Raw genomic sequence first — 17,049 nt, 5'->3', positions numbered from 1 at the left:
CTAACCATCCAACGGACTCTTACAAACAAACGAATTCGTCGCCCCGCTCTTAAACGCCGCAATCAGATTCTCAATCGCCGCATAACTGCCCAACCCCGCCATAGCCAGGGCGCCCAACATATACACGAGATTGAAGCAATTCAAGTACCACTTGTCGGCAAAGAAGCCCTTCAGGATCCCCTTCCCGCTCTTCGTCTCGGTGCCAGTAGCGGGATCAAACGAGCCTGCAGTGTTCTTGTTCATCATGTAAGCTATGGACAGCATGGGCGGGAAGGTGTATGTGAATTGTAGAATGCAGACGGCGGCGACGATGCCGGTGAGGCCGGAGAAATCGGGGATACCAGCTGCGATCACGAAGGCGATGGACCAGTAGACAGGGATTAGACCGACCCAGACGAGCTTTCCGGCTTTGGTGGAGAGAGGGGGTGCGTGGAATAGTTCGACGAAAATGCTGTTATACATGACTGGAAGAGGAATGTGTTAGAGTGTTTGTTCTACGGGGAACGGGGTTGGTAAATAGAGAGTTAGTACCTTTGATGCCAATGTTGCCATAGAGAGCGGCTGCGATGAGGGCGCTAATCATTGCGAAGACATTACCGGCAGTTTGGAAATTATACTTTCCGATTCCTAGGTAACTTGGGTTGATAACGTATTGGCCTGTAAGAAACTGTCAGTAATTTTATGGGATTGTCTCGGGAGGCGAGGAACTTACCTTGGTATCCATACATGAAGAGGCCATAAAACATATAGATGATATAGATGAACGACTGAGCAGCCCACATGCCCTTCAAGAAATCTCTCGGGTATCTCATCTCCGACATGAACTCGGGGAAGATCATAGCACCTCCATATGAGAAAACAGCTTGCATTGCACCGTTGACACTACCAGCAAAGCCACCGGAAGGAGGAAGTCCAGCCGAATGTTGAACCCCAGGGAAGACGCCATTGGAGTCGGGAGTGATGGATGTACCACCGTTAAGAGTTGCACCAGCGGACTCAGCAGCACCTTTATAATTAGGAGCGGTGTGAGCAGCAGCGCCCATAGTGATGATCATGCAAATAACATTGATCCACACAGCAGCATTAGCCAACCAGCCAAACTTCTGCAATGTGCGAACTTGGCCGAAGAAGAAGCCAGCGAGAGTCCAGACTAAGCAGCAGATGGCAAAGCAGAGTTTAAATTTGGCTGCTTGTGAAAGAGCCTCGCCGTTAGATACGATGATGAGTCCCACACTTAGGATCAGTTGGATCGATTGCAGGATGTTGAATAGGTAGCGCGTCCAGCGGCCCATGAGGCGGAATCCCATGTCACCGTAAGTCTTGATGGGAAATTCGTATGAATCCATGCCCATAAAAATGGTCCATAGCAGATATCCCGAGTATCCTGCAAGAACAGCGAAAACTGTAAAGAGGGTAATACCTGGACTGCAGAGCTTGTCAGTTTGCTATAATCCATCATTTAGAATTGCAAACAGGATTTCATTTTACTTACCCCCAGCCAGTGGTAGCAAAAGCATAAGGAAGTCCAAAAGGTCCCAGGATATCCGTAGTAATAAGGTAGAAGATTGCACTCTTCGTTGCAGTTCTCAATGCACGACTAGCATTCGTCCATTCTTCAGCAGTGATATGGTTGCGGTTCTCAGCCTTGGCCAAGTTCGTATTTGCATTGATTTCTGCACCCTGCTTCTCGGCGCCAGAAACATTGCTTGCTCCCATACCCGACTTGCTGGGGAAGATCATCTGGACCCAGCTTTGTGTCGCGGCGATGTCTCCCACGTGCTCTTCTTCTTCGGCGCGAGTTCTTGCGGCATAGTAGGCGTATCTGTAAGCTGTGGGTTAGCATATCTGCAGAATATTATGACCAAATAGTATAAGAGACTGGGGGAGAAGTGAGATCCGGTCTATTATTACACGATAGGTGATTCAAGTCGCAGAGATATGCTGGAAATATACTTACTCAGCAAAACTGATAGAGGCGTCATGTGGAACTCGATTCTGGGGTCGAATCGCAGGCGTGATACCTTGGTCTGAGTCTGTTGAGAAGACCCCCTCCTCCTTCCTCAACGCGGGATCTTCAGCATCTTTAGAGAGTCGCGGGTCCCCACCATCAAGAGCAAGGTTCGCAAGGTTGGACATGATGCCAATACGAGCTTAGAGTATACCAGTACTCTATTTTACCAATAATTAAGGTGTTGTAGTGGCGAGCAAGTGATCAATGTGTAGGAGAAAGAAGAGAGGAGCAGAGGTTGATGAGTAAAGTATATAGAAGGAACTCGGCGGTTCTTGGGAATACATATGGGGATCTCGTGTCAGATTATTTGTACTCACCGAAGCTCAGGCAAAGGAGAGAAAGCTAGCTACCAAGCAATATACCAGGATTGTAACATTTACCTGCCTATTCGAGATGTTGAACTGGTGATGATACCTAGTGGCGTGCCGTGCTTCTGCAGGGAAAGCATTGGACCAATCTACGAAGTACAATCGCCTACTACCTCGCTTCATTGATAAATATCTGATTGGCGAATCTCACAACCCTGTTCTATTCTATGGGGTACGGAGGTAATTTTCCCACTTGAAGATTTTATAAAGATTATTGCGACGCGTAAAGTATCGCGACTGACAAACCGCGGAAGGGATAGGAACATAAGAAGGTGCTCACCATCACCTCATCCTACAATTCATCCAGACCATCGAGTCCATGCCATGGTGTTGTTACTTTTAAATCATACGATATACGAGTATACAAGCTGGCGAATCACTACCTAAGTAGGTATATCTGCTAACGTCCCCGGCCCAGCCACACATTTGCCGCCTAACCAAGACCTTGGCAAAAGCTTAGCAAAAGCTTATCAAACGGCCCGGGTTCGAAAGGCGCACGAGGCTCGACGTCAAACTAGAGGGGTTGTAACGCCACTGGTTTCGAAACGGCACATATGTAATTTACGCTTCCCAGCAAAGAAGAAACCAAAAAAGAGGTTCAGTTTTGAGTATGACTCGATATCTTCTTGTGTGTTGTTTCGCGGCCTATAATATTTTTAAACCGCGTATTATTATCAAGCGATACACCAGATATAATGCTGTAAGACGGGCAGTTCTCACAATAATCATCCCGTCTTACATTTCTCCCTGCCCCGCTTCATCCCCCCCCCCCATCTCAAATACTAATTGCGGGAGGATGCTCCGAGGAAGGCTCTGTACACCGGGCCCTCGGCGCGCGCCCTTCCCTTATATATATATACCTTCCTCAAAAGGAAATCAAACTACTGCTGTCAGCCAGATATCTACCCATCTGATTCTTGATCGAAACATTCCCGGTCTAAATCCACAGGCTTGGACCAATAGATGATCTTTCCATATGTACTCCGCAGATTCTAGAAGGCTTCTAGCGGTCTTGATGTTATTGATTCGGATGCAGTCTTCCCATAACCCTAGTCTAGTCCAAAGAACCCGCCAAAGCAGCAAATTACATTGTTCATAAATAGTACCCAATCAGAACCCGACACTTGAAAGGCCTGGGAAATAGAGCTGATCACGCTCGAAACGTTACCTATAACTAGCATCGCTTCGTCTGAACGAAAGCGGAAGGTGTATATACTTACCAGACTGACACCCGTACCCGTCATTTTTCGAAGCAGCGTAATCAACGGAAGCGACTAGGTAGTAGGTATCGAGTTTCCGAAAGTGTGGGAGAGGGGCGCGGCTCTAGACGGCTTGTTCTAGTCTCACCGAGAGTCCGAAACTATGAAAGTGATCCGATGCTCAACGTATTATTCAAGAATGGCCTTCTAGCCGATCCACTTCTTACATGCGCACAAGTCCCACGCACATTCTAATTGGTTGTACCATAACGTTTATCATAAGTATTACATTGGCTTAGATCTCACTCCGGATTAACTGCCCATCGCAAGAAATAATCAGTACCGCGATTTTACAACTATCTAAGTAGTTCTCATGTAATCACATTACAGTTATTCTGCTCATAATGGGCCTATTATTAAGCTAGAGGATACATACCCGAAAGTCACGGAACATCTTCTTGGCACTGCAAGCAATGCAGGGCGTTCCATTGCCTCGGGATTCGGGACGCATGCTTGAACCATCAGGACGGTCCGAGTGTCTCTTATTCTATTTGCCTTTTACATGCATATATGCTTTAAACCTGCATATCATGTCTTCAATTGCTACAACTCAGCATCTATTTCATTCTCTCTTTTCAGAACTATATTAAAAGAACAAGGTTAAAAATAAAAGAAGTCACTAGTCAAAGCGCCATATAGTATATAGAAAAAGCAGCACTAATAGGTGAGGTTATAAAACCTATCCTGATTTTCCTCCCTTCCCCCTCCGGCTCCACTGACCTTACTCTCTCCCAACCCCCACCCCTCACCACCGCACTTATATCAAGGACTTCCCCCACCGCAAAAAGCACCATGAAATTGAACACCACACACTACCTGTCACGCTCCCTTAAACCCCTTTATTTCTTTCCGTCCCTCCTTCCTTCCTCCCTTTAAACAAACAAAAACATACATAGGATGTCATCATGTAAAAAAGAGAGAGAACTTACTTCCACCTAGCTATGCCACCAATGACATACATTCTCGCATCCCAGTCAGCTGTTACAAGTTTGCGGATAGAATGAGTGCTAGATATCGTTATAGCAAATACGAGAAAGAGCGTCCGTTAGAACATGTATGACGGTATGTTCATCATATTATAAAAGAGAGTTGAAAACAATGAGCAAGTAAAAAAGCCTTGTTTATATAGATTGCATGGTGCGATGGAAGCTTCGTACAGGATAGATAAGGTAGGATGAGGTGAGAAGAGACGACAGTGAGTAATCAATTCGTGTGTAGAGTTCAGTCATGAAAGGATGGATGTTACAATTTGCCCTTCCTGCTCCGCTAGAGTGGTGCAGTGAGCAGTGTACAGGGGCCAGAAAAATAGCAAGACATGCTGCATGCACGCAGGCTCGTAGATGCATAGGTACATATGCATGTAACCTAGCACTTGAAACGAAGTATACCCCACACCACAAAGACATTGAACTGATTGCAACACATACAAAGTCTACGTCATATTATTATAACATTCCTATAATACAAACCGAGCCCGCAAGCCCCCGTGGCAGCAGCCCGCCATCGATATATCCAGCCCGCTATGAGTAGAGAAGAGAGGATGAGGACCTAACCGGTCAAAACGCTCAAAATGATATACATGAAGCTTTTCATCTCCCATAAGCGTGGCGAGGCTACCTATGTTCCGGCATTACCGGTACCAAGGAAGCCCAAGAAGCCAGACTTCATAGCTTTCATACCCTCTTCCTCTTGTTTCTTCATGGCTTCCGCTTCTTCCTTTAGCCATTTCTCGCCGTTCTCGCGGATCTCCTTGTCAAGGGCTGCGTACGCTCGCTGGCCTCGCTCCCGTGCTACGTCTTGGAGCATCTTGCCTTGGGCAAAGGCTTCCGATGTGGATTGCTCGTTAGGGTCCCTTTCCATCATGCCCCCGGCCTTGATTCCTAGCGCATTAGAGAGGAAACTAGTACCGGAACCCCGAGGAGCCTTTCTTGATTTTAACTCTTCGTGGAACTTCTGTCGTGCAATTGCTTCGCGCGCAGCGAACTCTGTGGGAATATGTTTTCCTTCGAAGGATTTGAGGGCCTTTCGTACGTCGCTGTACGCCATCGTTGGCATGTATTCGAGGAAGGGGATGTATGAGACGAGTTCTTTGTCGTCGGCATTTCCTTCCCATGGCTTCAGGACAATCGCGTTTTCAGGTTGGTTTTGGACGTGTGAGGCTTTTGTGTCCATGATTATGACCTTGGAGAGATCACGGTTGAGATATGCGAGATCCTACCCACGTTAGCATTGATTCGATTCTGAAGTGCGTAATAATATAACATACCTTTACGTATGTGTTTTCTTCTGGTTTGTAAAGTGTCGCCTCGCGGAACAATTGCCATGTTGCTATGCGGAATGGGTCCAACTTCTTGATGACCGGATCCGCAATCATCCAAGGTTGACTGGTAAAGATCACAATTTCGTAATATAGACTGAGATATCGCAAGAAATAATCAACACCTGGTCGTTTCGCTATTCTCCATCCGTGTTCTCGGCTCCATTCAGCCTTAATCAGTAAGTCCTCCAAACTCAACACCAAAGTATAATCTCGTGCAAAGCTTGGGTCTACGTCAGGTAGAAGCTTTTGGAAGGTTGGCTTTTGGTAGTAGTCGAATAGATCATTATACCGAGCCTTTGCACGAGCCCACATCAACCCTGGAGTCATTCCATTTGGTACGTCTGGATGCTCTGACTCCAGTTCTGGTGTTTCCCAGTTGCGCCCAAGAAATAATGTGCCGCTGGCTCCTGCAAAACCAAAGAAGAGATACATATATGAGAATCGCTTATTCCGGTTTCGTTCCGCCGAGGAGACGTATGCAGAATCTGGGAGTTGCCCTTTTCCACCTCCCCCTTGAGCTTCTGTCAGGTTTAATGGCGAGGAGGATGCCTTCCGGCGCTGAGCAGCTTCAAATTCCCAGGTGGAGGGTATGCCTTTTGTGAGATCTGGTAGCGATCCAATCTGAGCCTCAGCTTGAGCTTGAGCTTGAGCTTCTGCAGGATCGATGGCAGACGGCGAGCTAGATTGAGGAGCGGTATTTTCGGATGGAGAGGCTGTAGTATTGAATTCTTCTTGCTTTTTCGAGAATGCTGGATCCTCCCCTTTCCTTGAAGCGGCGTTCACGCTTCCTGCACCCGTACCCTGGGATTTGGGTGTGGTATTCTGTTCCGGAGATGCATTTCCACTTAACTCCTCCTGCTTTTTCGAGAATTCGGACTTTCCCAACTTGCTGTTGACCTGCGAACCTTGCTGTGTGAAAGCTCCAGTCGCAGCAGCACCTGCAGCAACTGGTTTTGAGGGCTGATTATTTCCAGACTGTCTCCCATTACTCGAAGGCTTGTTCTGGCCATAATTTGGCTCGTGATTCTTGGCCATAGACCGGCTCCATAGTTGCGACGATGAGGCTATCCGAAGGGCTGCAGGAGATGCCCCGAGTCGTGGTGTTTGCACTGATCGGGCGAGTACTCTTGACAACATAATGGGCAGCACAGTAGAGAATGGCGTGGTAGACTTCAGCGAAGAAGGTACGAGGGGAGAAGGAGCATTGAGCGTAAAGTCAATAGTGATAATATAATCTCAATCACTAGGTACGTGTACCGCTTCCCTACTTTCTCTGGCGATGCTCTGATGCTCGTGAAATATTTATGCCGCTAATCTCAACAGGGAAAGGTGCGCGCCACTGCCGATTTTCGCATTCTTCCTTATAAGTCTTCCCCGCTCCTCTTCCCTTCTTCTTCTTTTTTTTCTTCAAAGTTGCACTCAGATCACGAAATTTGACACTGCGTTCCTGACCTCCTCCACGGACGCAAGGTTGTATAAGCTGAGGAGATGAACACTATGGCTTGTTCAAGAATTGGATGTTAGGCCGGTGCTTTTCGGAGCGCTGGTCAAGAGCAATTCGATCCCGTTACACGTCGACATTACATACAATACATACAACACCTACTTACGATCCCACAATACCCAATTCACTCCCTCTCCTACATAGCTGGCCTCTTTGCCAATAATACAATTGTACTTGCCCATAAGACTGAGATTCTCGAGACTGTGCCGCTCGATTGCCGTTCAATTTCATTTAAACATCGAGAGCCTTCACAATGACTGCGAGCAGTCGGCCACGCGCGAAGAGACGAATTGGAGCAGCACCACAACCCACGGCTGTGACAGAGAAAAGCCATGCCCCACCAAACAAACCCATTGCAAGCACGTCTACAACTCCACTGTCCTCCGCATATCCCTCCGCGTACCCAACCGAAGACGAAGATGAGACCCTAGGACCCAAAATCCAGTCATTTCGGTTTCTTGCTCTCCCCTCCGAGCTGCGCAACAAGATATACTCCTTCGTATACTCGACTGCTCCTACCGTAATTGATCTCGATCCTCATACCTTCGCTCTACTCAATCAACAGAAGCTCCTATCCCTCTTTCGAGTCTCGCGCCAACTACATCATGAAGCAGCACATCACTTCTTCAGCACACATACGTTTCGTCTCTTCCCTACGTACCCAGGCCGCTATTTGAAGACCAAGAAGCCTCTCCTTGCTCGCCTTCCCGCACACTATAGGGCCTCTATGACTTCTTTAGAGCTACGCTTGGGACCTGGATTCAATAATCCGCCACAGGGATGGATTGTGAATGATGCTTTGGGACTTGCTGATTGTACTACCGTGAGGGTCTTGAAGGTTTTTGTAGAATGCGATCCCAGTGATGCAATTTTCAAGGGGTTTCGAATGGGTGAGGGAGCATACGAGCGTTTCTCCGCAGAGCTATTGAATTCGGTCTTGGAGGTAGTTGCCAGTGTCACGACCGTGGAATTCGATGCTTGGCCTTCGGTCAAGAGGGGTGGAGATATGATGACCGGACTCGGCGAGGTAGTGGCTCAGCACGATAAAGTGGTTGGTTGGGGCCCTGAACGAGGTTGGGACAAGGATAGCGACCAAATATGGCTTGATGCAGTCCTTATGAACGGTCTTGGCAAGGCTCTTAGCAAGAGCGTTGCCATCTTCGGTTGATATTCGACTGGATGCTTGGTTCTGGACCAGCGGAAAGCATTACTACTTATCGTTCAAGGCTTCAAAGTTGATTGCCTTCTAGAATGATTACCAAATGAAATTTGTTAAACCCCCAATCTTCCTCATACTTTGGCCCTATGTGATGTATGCTGGGACCTTGTCTGTTTTCTTGTTGTGTTCACCGGGTTTGTTGCAGATCGCAAACGCTTTCGCCACATCTCTCGATCCTTTCGCTTCTTTCTCCTAGAGGCTCAGCTCATCTCATTATAAAGCGCACCGCAACGCGCACAGCCGCACAGCCGCGTTTTCCTCGCCTCCACAAAAAAAAATCTCCATATTCGAAGTGGCGGTGAAAATGGCTTCATTTTGTTGCACATCGCAGTCCACGTTTTCGTGTGAGCCAGCCACGTGGAATTCTCCACTCTCCCACGTGGCTGTCAGCTGCCTTCTCCAGTAACCTTTTAGGAGTGTTCAGGTTTTGGTGGTGAGCTCGGAGGTGCTATTTTATTGAAAGGAAGCCGTGCTGTGTATCACTCCCTCATGGCGATTAGAGCTCCGCTCCCAAGGCCAGTCAGGTTATATCTGGCAAGTCATTTATTTATACCCAAGAACCACTTTCCTAGGGAAGTGTACTTCGTGTTCTTCATTACTATTCGCTACCTGCTGTATATCAATCCATAGTCATCGCTGCAAATATTGCCTGCAAATTTCTACGGCTAAACAACCAACTCTTATATCTCCCATGGTCTATATGACCATAACACACGACTTAAGCCTTTTCCCTGGCTTGCCAGGCTGTCATTCATGCACCTATATCAGGAATGGTATGAACCTGTCGGAGAATTTGGATATATTGCGAAGTGCAACAATGTCTAGATTAGCTGCTGTCTAACACGCTGGGTTTTGCACTTTTATATAAGTACGTGTTGTTAAAGACCCCATGTAGCGTAATGCTACGCCCAATGAATGGACGTTTCGGTTTTTTTCGCTTGTTCACGAAACTTTGACCCTCGGGCACTTTTGAGTAGAAAAATCTTTTGAACTTTTCGTCGTTCAACAACTGGGGTGGGGAAGGTTCGCGAGTGCAGTCTGTTCGATGACCTGTGCGAGAACCTACTAGGGGAGTTCAATGTATTGGTTCTACCCCTTTCAGTGTGCTCTTGAATTATGATTTTGCTATCTGCAACGATACGAAGAGCATTGAATGGTCATGAACTCTTGGAATGTGCCTCGCCATTCCCAACTCTGCCCTACGAGGAAGTGGTGTGTTGAGGATGTTGGGGAGAGGAAGACGGCGAAGCGTTTGCTTGGGGTGGGGCGATGTTGGGGGTGCATTTTGAAGAGGGAGAAGCAATCCATATTAGGTTGGTAGCTTCAGGTTTGCTGGTGGGTTTGTTGGTGGGATCGTTAAAGTTGTTCTCAGGGGGGTGGGAGTTGAGCAGAGTCGGGATGGTGCAGATGAAAGTGCAACTATTTTTGGGTTAGATTCCTCGAGTTTATTGATAGGGTGGTTGGTGTGCTAATCTCCAGAGGCGGAGTGGTGGTTTGAGGGAGTTTAAACAGCGACTCTTATTGGTGTTGTTTAGAATGCGAGGTCTATTGGACCAGTGGTTCTCTTTTAAAATTCCCACATACAGAGCAGCAAAGTCTCAGGGCGGTATTAATCAATGGTATCATGTTCTACCGTACTCGTATACTCCTCCCATTCATCCAAAACAATACTGACTCGTAACGGACCAGCCGCCCTGTCATTGATATAGACAAAAGAAAGTTATCCACGCCACGCTAGTTCTGTTGCGCCCATCGCTAATTCACATCATTTCCCTAAGTCAATTATACAATACGCCCTCTCTTATATCTTATATCCCACAAAAACACAAGTGCCATCATCTTCAACCCAGCACTGTTTTAACCTCCACTCTCATTTCCCTTGCGCTCTCCCCGTTGCGCCCCAATGTCAATCCCCCTCAAACTAGACACCCTCCCCAACCCCACTGCCAGTCGTTCATGACTCTGTTGATCTAAAGCATATATCTGCAGTGGACTAGGTCCTTTCGGTATAACACCTCTCCCTGGCTTCATCCCAACCTTTGTAGGCTCTCTCAAGGAACCATCATGACATTGAGTCTCCAGCGAGTCTCGAGTGTAGCCTGTAGATTGCCTCTTTCTTTCTTTGCAGACTTTTGGGGGTATCAGAGGCCGAGATGATGGTAGGGACGGAAGTGGTCTCTTCTTATACAGTTCCGCGAAATGGGGCTCTTCGACGGATGTAGAAATGGAGGACGGGGAGGATGGGCAGCGGAGTGCATGCCAATCGTCAGAGTCTGTGGTAGAGGGCAGGCTTGAAGTGCTTCTTGAGGAACAGAAAGATGGTGAAGTGGTCGTCGTCGAGTTCCATTCTCGGAGACAGCGTTGTATTTGTGATGGTCTATAATTGTCATTATTAAGTGGAAGGAGAAAGCGGGGCGTAAGAGCCTACGTGACGGTGAGCCGGCGCTCATATAGCAAGTCAACGATTTCTTGCTCGTTCATATGGTCTTCGATATATAATTTTGTGATCCAATGCCTGTGTATCGACAGTACATCCTCGATGCTTAGTTCACTATGTTGGGTGTCCATCCTTGGCATGTTAGGTCCCGATGTTCTAGTTCACAAACGCTCGTGCAACTGGTGGTCCGAGAGAATGAGAGGCAGGGTGGGTGCGTAAGTCAAAAGAAAAAGAAAACGGTGGCGGAAGGCATATATACATCTGCAAAGTGCCGGGTACCATGCACCATGACAGGTGCAGGCATTTAGGAAATGTCCGCGGCTATATGGGAAAAGAAACAGGGTTTGTATTGTGGTGATTTGCAGCGCTTTGGGCCCGATCCTTTGATGCATAACACTATTCTATAGATCGCAAGGTATCGTTCATGATGTAAGCACAAATGTTATAAGGCAAGGGCTCGGAAGGTGGACTCGTCCAGGGCTCTGAACCCGGTACGTAACCGTACAGGGGATTCAGGGCATCACTGGATGCGTACTCTGTATATTACTTTACGATAGATGGGCTGAAGGGCAAGGGCCCCAGCTGATAACTTTCCCGTGGTTGTGGCCGCGGGGTACTCCGTATTCCATGACCGTGGATCTGGATCCTCGACTTTGTGTAATTTGCTCTGCTATGAAGCAACAAGTTTAAAAAGAAGACATGAAATATCTTTGTATTTGATATTTAAGATCACAATCGCTCGAGTATGAGAATCCCAGAACAGGGTGGCCAAAAACAGTAACTTTAATTCATCGGCGCACAACAACTTGTAAACGGCGTGGGGGTTCGCCCCTAAAGTCGGAAGGTGCCGAATAGCTCTGAACTAATAGAATATCAACCTATCAATTAATTCATATTTAAAAGCAGGAGTGATGAAACGCTGACTCGGGGTAAATGATTATGTGGGGGCCCTATTATGTGTGGAGAAGAAAGGGGCTCTTAGTCGGATTCGCAAGCTACTCCGTGTAGGTCATAGTGCTTCTATATGGGGTAACTTACGATACTTCGAACAACGGTTTGGGCTATGGACTATGCTGGGGACAAGGATAGATATGGAATCGTTATTTTCGAATACATTCTTAAATTCCGGAATCGATCAGGAATTAATCAGTTTAACCTTATTAAATACATGCATTATTCCTTATCACGTAAGCATAGATTAAGCCTAGTACGCATAAACTAAACCTATTTCAGCCGTTAAAAGACCACCTAGGCCAATTTTTACATAAGATACTATTTTATAGAACTATACTAGTGATAATTATCATGATATCACTTCTCTTTACTAAATAATAGCTAACCCTAACCTACTTTAGATATTATTATCCTCTATATAACTAATTAATAGATTCAGTAAGAGTTATTAAATGCAAGAATTCAATTCGTAAGAATCATTAAATTCAGCACTGAATTTAATAGTGCCGATAGCCTAGGTACTGCAAATTCAGCCTGAGTCCTGCCTGACCTTGCAACCGGAAAGTACCGTCTAAACTGGCCAGATCTTAAAAACCAACACGGATTGTCCACCCGAAAGTAGTGGACATTATGCAATTACCCAATCATGCGGCGAGAAGGTTTCCGGAAATAAGATAACTGTAGGGCAAGACACCTTAGCTTTATATCATCAGCGCCATATGCCGGTGGGAATAACGGACGCGTACCAGGAACCGGGTCACAACTAAGTTTTTTTTAAGTTTGCAACACTTATCGGTCTAGCATTGAAGCAATTGTTGTCGCGAACGGACGCCTCGTATGAGAAATGATCTCCATATCTTCTTTGTTTATTAACGCCTGGTATGGCTATATTATCCATACCATACATCTCCACCGTGTCAACGGCTGAATGATGCTACTGCCTTAAAATTTGAATCCAGGTGACTGGACTAGGCTTGCTAACATCCCTTTCCAGCTGCTAACATACTTCGAAGTAACCTCAGGGTTCTTCGCTTTTGTACCCGATCTTCCCTGGCCATGCATCAGATCTACCGTTTCTACTGCATTGCATATCGGTATCTCTTCACTTGATAGAGGGCTGACCAATCAGACAAAGAGAAGTGTTGCTAACAGCCGCCCAAATACAGATCCTCTAACTAAATACAGATTGCTGTTAAATATCAACTTTTCATTAACTACATTTCGTTAGAGTAATGTGATCAGGATGTAAGGAGCCGTACCAATCCTTTTGCCCCATTTCCGGAACAAACTCTGTAAACTCAGCTTGGCGCTCAGACTTAACAATGCATCTCCTTTCGGATGACGAGGAGCGTGAGGAGGCTACCAAAGAACCACGAATCGATTCCTTCTGGCTCGAAGATTTAAGTTAATGTAATATTAGACTAAAAAAAGAATGAGTAGGGACGAAGCACTTGCAGAGTCTACTATTGTAAGAGATATACGTCGTGTGGACAGATATTTCGGTAGTATAGATGTATAAAAAACACCGTTGATAACAAATTGCAGGCAGCAAAGGTGTTATGTCTTGGAATCAACTACCGAGTAGTAGCACTTTTCCACATACCGGCGTCTTCATTCCCCTCCCCTCTCCCGTCCTGTTTATAAACCCCTGTCCTAGCTCCTCACTGGCCCAACGCTAGTATTATAAGGCTATGGTTTTACAATTCCCCAACGCTCCTGCCTAGTGCTTACAGTCTTGAACTTCCAGGCTATAGAGACTTACAGTCCTCTGAAAGACTAAGTCCCTTGAAAACCTTACCGTATTCACATCACATACGCCCTCGTTGGTTATACAGCTATGTCCAAATCCCTTCCCTTCCTCTTGAGTTAAAAGGCTAGTGCTTATCTTCTACCCAATATAGTAAATCGTACCCTGGCTCGCCTGGCCAATCAAAGCACAAATTAACCAATATAGTCGCCACAATGAAGATCTCCAAATCCCTGGATACTATAGTGCGGAGTATCCCTAGGAGCGCATTTTTGACGCGGAAAGCACGTGCCATAATACGGGGCTTTGTACTTCGGTTTATATGGCCATCTACCGTTCCAGACGACTTCTTGTTAGACGGATTCGCCTATGCATGCTATGTCAAAAGGTTAAACGTGGGTAGGTATCATGCAGGGTGTTGGGATATACGATCCGCCCTGGGATCCGCCCTAGGATCCTCCCCAACCTTTCTAGTCATGTGATCTAGCTCATGTGATTTAGCGTAGCTTAGTCAGCGAAGAGGCATCACCTCTTCGCATCCATAACACCACCCAAATGCTAAGCATCAATCAACCAGCATCAAGTCTATACTACGTAGTAGAGAAGTGATCACGTTCTATGTATCACCGCCTGTGATACCAACACAGGGGGTGCCACGTGTACCACGTGCGCTCCATGCGATGCACTACTCGAGTAGATACGATATACGAAGTCAGGGGCGCCCTTACCGCGAAATTCTGTAAACGGTAACAAGTTAACAACAATTTACGCGTCAGATGAGAAGGCCAACACAAAATGGGAACCAAACAACATACATTTCAATATTTCAGTGCGGGGACAATGTAGATCAATTATCCGGTACAATTTTAACTCAATACAGCTGCCTGTACTCCGTCAATACCTTAGATCTCTTATTATTATTATTATTATTTTTTGCTTATTTGTGCACGTAATCGTTTTGAGATATGATACGACGAGTAGATATTCCGTCATATTTCATGCTTTTCGGATTTTGTTTTGTTTTATCTTTATTAGGAGTTTGAAACACAATTGGCCTCCAAAATGGGGAAATTGAGGACGCACGAAGCCGTGAACTTCTACACAAGTTCCTAAAATCCACAATCAAGAGGGGAAGGATATTGGGCTCATACGCAGAGTCCCTTCAGCTATCAAGCATTTTCTTAATCCAGGATTTAGTAACGCTAGTGTTTCTTACCTTATTTCTCAGATAGAGTGATCTGACTTTACTTTAGACTTTGTACTCGTCCTTTCGCCTTAGCCAACTACCTTATTTTGTTATATAAAGTCATCTTGTCCTTGATTTATCCTTCCTGGCTGACTGGCACTATGTAAAACAACTTCCGTTTCCGCTATCTTTTTGCTCTTGGATTCCGAGATTAGAACTCAGAGAAACTAAAATCTTTGGTCCAGCAATTGCAAACTTATCATTCCCGTTATCCCCCTTCAAGAATCTAGGTAAACGTAACTACTTGCTTTAGTTGGCAGCTTTGCAGTAGCCATAAAATCAACAATCCTTTAATGCACCGAGGGGAAATACAAAATAGCAACGTTGAAGTTCTCTCAATACTATATTACCATATACCTGGTGTACTTAACTCCAAGAACCACGCAAGAGAACTTCCATTCCCTAACACCTTCATATCATCCCAAATACCCTACAGCCCTAGCCCTCAACCTGTAGAAGCCCTTGAAACCAATTTTCTTGGGATCTGGCCTCAGACATCTCGTATTTTTAGCAGCTTGCTTATGGTGCTTCAGCGAATTCAAATAAATTTTACTTAGTCTACAACAAATCAAGAAGCAGTAATTAATACGGAAATTAGAGATTACTAAACAGCAACGCAATACTTTAGTTGCTACAAAATCAGGACTAACTAGGTTTAAAGAACAACGCAAAAGCCTTTTCAATTACAACGCATATGTCTCATCCCATCCCCATCTGACTCTAGGTTCGTAAAACCATGGCCCGATAGATTTTGCACTACTATGTCTAGAACATCTCGTACCCTTTGCATCCGCTTTATATAAACACTCAGCCATTTCAAACAAGGACTGTCTGTCATACAACAGCTCTTCCATATCCATCCACCCCGACGGATTACCTGGTACCTCTGGGACGCCGACAACTCGAAACGTTGTGTGACGCAATACGCTATCCTGCTTGAGTTCTTGAATCATAACCCATCCCGGCCGACCGTTGTTTGGTCGCCGACGTTTTGCGTGCTGGATTTCGCGATTATTCCAAGGAGAACGCGGTGTTGGCCCAGGGGGTTCACCGCATTTGCGACATCGGCAGCGCTCAAAGAGTTCTGCCCAGCTGCGATTAATGTACTCTTTCCAGATCTCCGCCATTTGGTTCCAGTATATGGCGTTATATTCGGGGCGAGGACGGCGTGGCTTCTTGAACTTATCTGGGTCCTCGCCTTCTTGCATTCGCATGTATTCATGATAGAGCTTCTTCAAAGATGATGTTTCTTCTGCAGTAGGCTTGAACGGTTCCCAATCCGGAAATGTACTTTCGACGATAGTGGACGGCTCGTCGGAGCTTTGGGCGCTGTTAGCATACCTCACCATGACGATGAGCTTTGAGTGATTTTGATTTGATTGGTGGTACTGTATTGTGTAGAAAAATACGGGCAAGACTTTGATTAAATACTATTCGAACAAGAGGCTGTTACTCATGAGTAATACATATTGACTAATGGCTAACGTGCAAGACTTAAGGCATAATGACGAAGAAAGTGATAAACAAATCACTTCCGTTCGCCATATCAACAAACAGGTGAAGTACAGATACCCAAGACTGACTGCAAACTAACGCAGCCACCCGAAACATCTATTGACAAGAGTTTAAATATCGTACCTAGGAGGAACGTTAGAAATCGTATAAACGCAATACTCTCTCCTTAATAACTCTGAGCGACCTATGAATGCTAAGTGGAAAACAACTTTCGCATAGAAGCTTACTTACAGTGTCAGGAAAACGTAATTTTCACTTCTCACTACTACTGCAACGACTTCCAAAGCTCTATCTCATCTCTATATCATTTTTACTATCTTGAGTACTGAAATCCAGAACATAATTAGCTTGCTGTCCAGGCCAAGAAAGCAAAGAGCGAACTATTGGACTTTCCATCCAAAGAAATGTGACTGTTCTGTGCAAAGAGTATACAATTCATTCCAAAATCTGGAGACAATGGTATTGTGCA

General features: G+C 45.8%; 4 protein-coding genes across 4 annotated transcripts; 1 reads left to right on the top strand and 3 right to left on the bottom strand.

The window, feature by feature from the left end:
* Positions 1 to 2,136, bottom strand: mtr_1 (N amino acid transport system protein; the record flags this gene model as incomplete). The annotated part of the gene is made up of 5 exons (XM_031151453.1): positions 1 to 464; positions 532 to 657; positions 713 to 1,425; positions 1,493 to 1,822; positions 1,958 to 2,136. 5 exons carry the CDS (start codon positions 2,134 to 2,136, stop codon positions 1 to 3), a joined length of 1,812 nt encoding a protein of 603 aa, XP_031004028.1.
* Positions 2,137 to 5,255: 3,119 nt separating this feature from the next.
* TIM50 (Mitochondrial import inner membrane translocase subunit) lies at positions 5,256 to 7,095 on the bottom strand (the record flags this gene model as incomplete). The annotated part of the gene is made up of 2 exons (XM_031151452.1): positions 5,256 to 5,852; positions 5,905 to 7,095. 2 exons carry the CDS (start codon positions 7,093 to 7,095, stop codon positions 5,256 to 5,258), a joined length of 1,788 nt encoding a protein of 595 aa, XP_031004015.1.
* A 620-nt stretch (positions 7,096 to 7,715) lies between these two features.
* Positions 7,716 to 8,630, top strand: LHYA1_G006514 (uncharacterized protein; the record flags this gene model as incomplete). Its single annotated transcript, XM_031151451.1, has 1 exon — positions 7,716 to 8,630. The coding sequence occupies one exon, from the start codon at positions 7,716 to 7,718 to the stop codon at positions 8,628 to 8,630; it is 915 nt and encodes a 304-aa protein (XP_031004027.1).
* Positions 8,631 to 10,538: 1,908 nt separating this feature from the next.
* LHYA1_G006513 (uncharacterized protein) lies at positions 10,539 to 11,258 on the bottom strand (the record flags this gene model as incomplete). Its single annotated transcript, XM_031151450.1, has 2 exons — positions 10,539 to 11,058; positions 11,110 to 11,258. The coding sequence occupies 2 exons, from the start codon at positions 11,256 to 11,258 to the stop codon at positions 10,539 to 10,541; spliced, it is 669 nt and encodes a 222-aa protein (XP_031004020.1).
* Positions 11,259 to 17,049: the final 5,791 nt, after the last annotated feature.

The sequence above is a fragment of the Lachnellula hyalina genome (genome assembly GCF_007821495.1).
Source record: "Lachnellula hyalina strain CBS 185.66 chromosome Unknown contig00102, whole genome shotgun sequence".
Classification (NCBI taxonomy): Eukaryota; Fungi; Ascomycota; class Leotiomycetes; order Helotiales; family Lachnaceae; genus Lachnellula; species Lachnellula hyalina.
Note: the sequence above shows the minus strand (reverse complement) of the source record. Positions and strands in the feature narration are given on the sequence as shown.